Source organism: Pundamilia nyererei, unplaced genomic scaffold, assembly GCF_000239375.1.
Source record: "Pundamilia nyererei isolate P.nyererei 1_Seehausen unplaced genomic scaffold, PunNye1.0 scaffold00076, whole genome shotgun sequence".
Taxonomy (NCBI): domain Eukaryota; kingdom Metazoa; phylum Chordata; class Actinopteri; order Cichliformes; family Cichlidae; genus Pundamilia; species Pundamilia nyererei.
This window is the reverse complement of record NW_005187477.1, coordinates 1613251-1617164: the sequence shown is the minus strand read 5'-3', so window position 1 is coordinate 1617164 and position 3914 is coordinate 1613251. Positions and strand designations below refer to the sequence as shown.

Below are 3914 nucleotides of genomic sequence, written 5' to 3'. Positions count from 1 at the left end.
AAGTGCTGCTCATAGGGGGTCATATGCTTGTTGGGTTTATCTATTTATGTATTATTGTAGGGCAGCACGGTGGTTAGCACTGTTGCCTCACAGCAAGAAGGTCCTGAGTTCAATTCCACCATCAGGCCGGGGTCTTTCTGTGTGGAGTTTGCATGTTCTCCCCGTGTTTACGTGGGTTCCCTCCGGGTACTCCAGCTTCCTCCCACCGTCCAAAGACATGCAGCTTGTGGATAATCCAAATTGCCACTAGGTGTGAGTGTGAATGGTTGTCTGTCCCTGTGTGTTGGCCCTGCGACAGACTGGCGACCTGTCCAGGGTGTACCCCGCCTTTCGCCCTATGACAGCTGGGATAGGCCCCCCGCGACCCTGAAAAGGATAAGCGAAAGTGGATGGATGTAGGGTCGACCTTTCAATATAAACCACCTTGAGGTGACTGTTGTTGTGATTTGGCGCGGTATAAATAAAACTGAATTGAATATAAAAGATGGATGCAGCCATTGTGACATCACTCATTAGCCAAGTCCTCCAAAAGCTGCAGTTCCTCCAGGGTCCACTCGAGGCTCCATAAGTGAGTCAGCGGCAGTTTTGTTTCAAACACTTTGCCTTTAAAAAAAAAAATTCTCTTATGCAGTGAAGAGTAACCAGAGGTAATTTTACCGGCAAACAAATCAATTTGAAATATACTGAAAGAATCCTCAGAGACCGACTTCCTGCAACTATCCAGGAACAATCTGTGCACCTTCCAGCATGATGGAGCTCCATGTCACAAGACAAACATGATCTGAAGTTTGCAGAAATCTTGAAACTTTGGATTCATGGGCAGGAAAATTCCCGTGTCGTAATCTGACCCAGAATCTTTGGTCGGTGGTTGGACGAGGAGAAGCCGACAAAGCGACCAACAGGCTGAAACGCTGATCGGGCAAGAATGGATCTAACAAGTCGTGACAGTGAACCAAGTGTGGCGACTGGACTGGTTCTTAACTGCACACTCCAAGGGCTTCATCCAGCGTCTCACTGACACGAGCACCGTTTCTAACATTCACACTGCCGTGGATGCATCTGAGAGCACTTTGGGGTTCGGTGCCTTTCAGAGGAATACTCTGGCATGCAGACTATCGACCTTCCAAATAGATGACCATAAATTTGTCGATACAACCCGAGTTTGAAGTATTTGCTACTTTGGTGAGTCTGAGTGTTTGCCAGGTTCTTTTAGACTTGTAAAAAATCGGACAGGGGCTCCGCGGGGCTGTGATTCATACATTCAGTTGGCAGGAGAAAGGTCGCTGGGTCAAGCCAGAGCCACAATTCCCCTGTGAGGTTGCATCAGGAAGGGAATCCAGCGTAAATCTGCAAAATCAAACCACCTGCTGTGAAACCTTTTATGGCAGAGGATCAGCAGAACTAGCTTTAAACTTCTCACAGTCTGACAGAAAACACTGGAAGGAGCCGAAACAAGTAAATCGACAAGTTAAAAACTGCCACAGGCAGCTCCAGCCTGGCACCTCGGCTAATTCCAGTCCCTGAACTGGACCTTGTTTGTACCGTTGGAGCCTTTTTAATGACATCATCTGACCAATTATATGGCTGCTGTGAGGTTACTGTAGTAACCATGAAGTCTGAGTGAAAGTCGAGGACTTTATTTGGATGAGACTCAGCGCTAATTAGCAGGTATCTGTGATGTGAGCGTGTTAGCCATGTTAGCTAATAATGCGGCACCTCAGCTCTCATCCAAATACAGTCCCCGCTGGCGCCAAAGCGCCAACATTTAGGAAAGCATCTTTTATATACAGTCTATGATTTTACCCCCAGCCAGACTCTGAGGTCTGATTTTTGGCGTTATGATCGAATAATAGACCTAAATTATCACCAAAGACAGACCGCGCCGTTTCGTTTTCCTGCTCCTTTCTGTGCAGTAATGAAACCCTGTGCGTCGGGGCCTCGTCGCACGTTTTACAGCATCTGAACCGGAGCCTGCAGAAGGCGTCAAACTCAAACAAGCCGTCTCAGCACAGGAAGGACGTTAAGTTATGAATTAATAATGAGAATTAAACGAGCTCCACGAAAACACAAAACTGGCATGAAAGACAAACTTCAGCTTCATCAGAAATACTCCATGTTTACTCACATTTTACTTTTATGATTCACAATTTAAGTCTCTGCAGGTTGAAGAAATCAAAACACAATTTTTTCATTCAGCTTAAAAAACCAAACAAACCAAAAAAGTCCCCAAAACCCACTGCAGTGAGGAGACAGACACCTGCGCGTGTAAACGTGAAAAATCCAACAAACACAAAACATTTAACGTTAAATCGGTCAAAATATACTGTTTGTGTATGCAGAGTATACAGAGAGGCGTATAAGTACAAACAGGAAATAAAAGGATCTGAGCATCAACTCTGCTCCCAGCGTATGTACAGGTCAAGGCTTACAAAGCTCATAAGTTCAGGGATGAAATCACACGGCGACAGTGAGCTCTCGCTCCCATCGGTTCCCTCCTTCATCTCTCCCTCCTCCTCGTCACGTGGGCGTACCTCTCGGTGATGCCAGTCTCTTGTTTTTTAAAAAAGCTTCTCTTTTGTGCTTCACTCCATCTTGGACATCTCAAACTTGGTCGTCATCGTTTCCTGCAACAGAAAACACAGCAGCACGTTTATAGTTTCAGGAGCTTTAACCCACAGACTGTTGAAGCGTCCACCTTAGAGCAGACGCACGGCCTCAGAGCTCCTGAAAATCATCTATATCATATCTTACAGAAAGACAGATTTAGGAAGGATTTACATCCTTTTGACTCGACGCTGGAATATCGTCTGCAGGCTGTTCCACTCCTGCACGGCCACACGGGGAATTTTGTGTTTTTGTTAAAATTACTGGAGTTGACCTCACTGAAATTTGCACCTTTTGCAGACTCAGCCCGGCGAGCTGAACTGGACCCTCTGGTGGTTCTGGTCCCACGTGACCCCTGCTTTACATTCTCAAGCAGTCAAAATGTTTCCACAGCAGGACAGTGGAGCTCAGCGTGGACGTAAACAGCGATGGTCCTGAGTGGATCTACAGCCTAAACCTTCTGCTCAGAACCGGCCTTTCTGACAGCTCGGTGCACTCTCTGAGCGACAACCTGCAGAGGTCAGCACCATTTACAAATATTAAAAAGCTCTTTTACATCAGGTTATTTCAGGCTCGGGGATTAAGGAAGGTCAGAGAGCAGCTTCTGTCTTCACCTCCGTGTTTTCATGAGAGACACTGAGGAGCGTTTCAAACAAAGCAGGAATCTTCACACGCCGGCTCAGCTGCCAGAATCCAGGTTAACAGGATTTATTCAGGTAGCAAAACAACACAAAGCGTCGGGGTGACGGCAGGTGAGGCAGAATTTCCTCCTCGATCGTGATGAATTGCGTAATTTACCATAACAGGCAGGTTGGGTTCAGATTCAGCCCTCGTTTATCTCTTAAATAACAAGAACGCGTTACATAATCTACCAAAAGGAGGTGACGAGCAGCGAGTTAAAGGCATTATTTCCCCTTAATTTAACCCTTTGATGAGCCGGCTTCGTTACGTACACGTCCATTATCCTCGCTGGCAGAACGAAGCCCGCTCGCCCTGCGGGGAACAGAGCGTGTGCACACTTCATATCTTCTGTGGGTTTTAATACCCCTCTGCGTTCATATGGCCGCTTATGTAAGAAATTGATTTTACATAAGAGGCACTTTGTTGATTGCCGGACGCCTTAAAGAGGCTCGGTTTGGAGACGAGAGAGTAAATAATTTGGAAAATGGTTTGAATGAACAGCCAACAGAGGACACGAGGAAAAACACAGACGGATATTAAAACGAGCGCGGCGTCTGCTGGACGTCAGTCTGAGGCCACGGGAGCATTTTTACTGATCACACAAACAATGATGAGAAAAAATACAAATT

General features: G+C 46.3%; 1 protein-coding gene across 1 annotated transcript in view; it reads right to left on the bottom strand.

Moving 5' to 3' along the window:
- Positions 1-2096: 2096 nt before the first annotated feature.
- Positions 2097-3914, bottom strand: part of LOC102211037 (transmembrane protein 87A) — a 20582-nt gene continuing 18764 nt past the window's right edge. Inside the window, exon 21 of the mRNA XM_013911956.1 lies at positions 2097-2624. Coding sequence (XP_013767410.1) covers positions 2583-2624 — 42 coding nt within the window. The 3' untranslated portion in view covers positions 2097-2582. The remainder of the gene's footprint in view (positions 2625-3914) is intronic.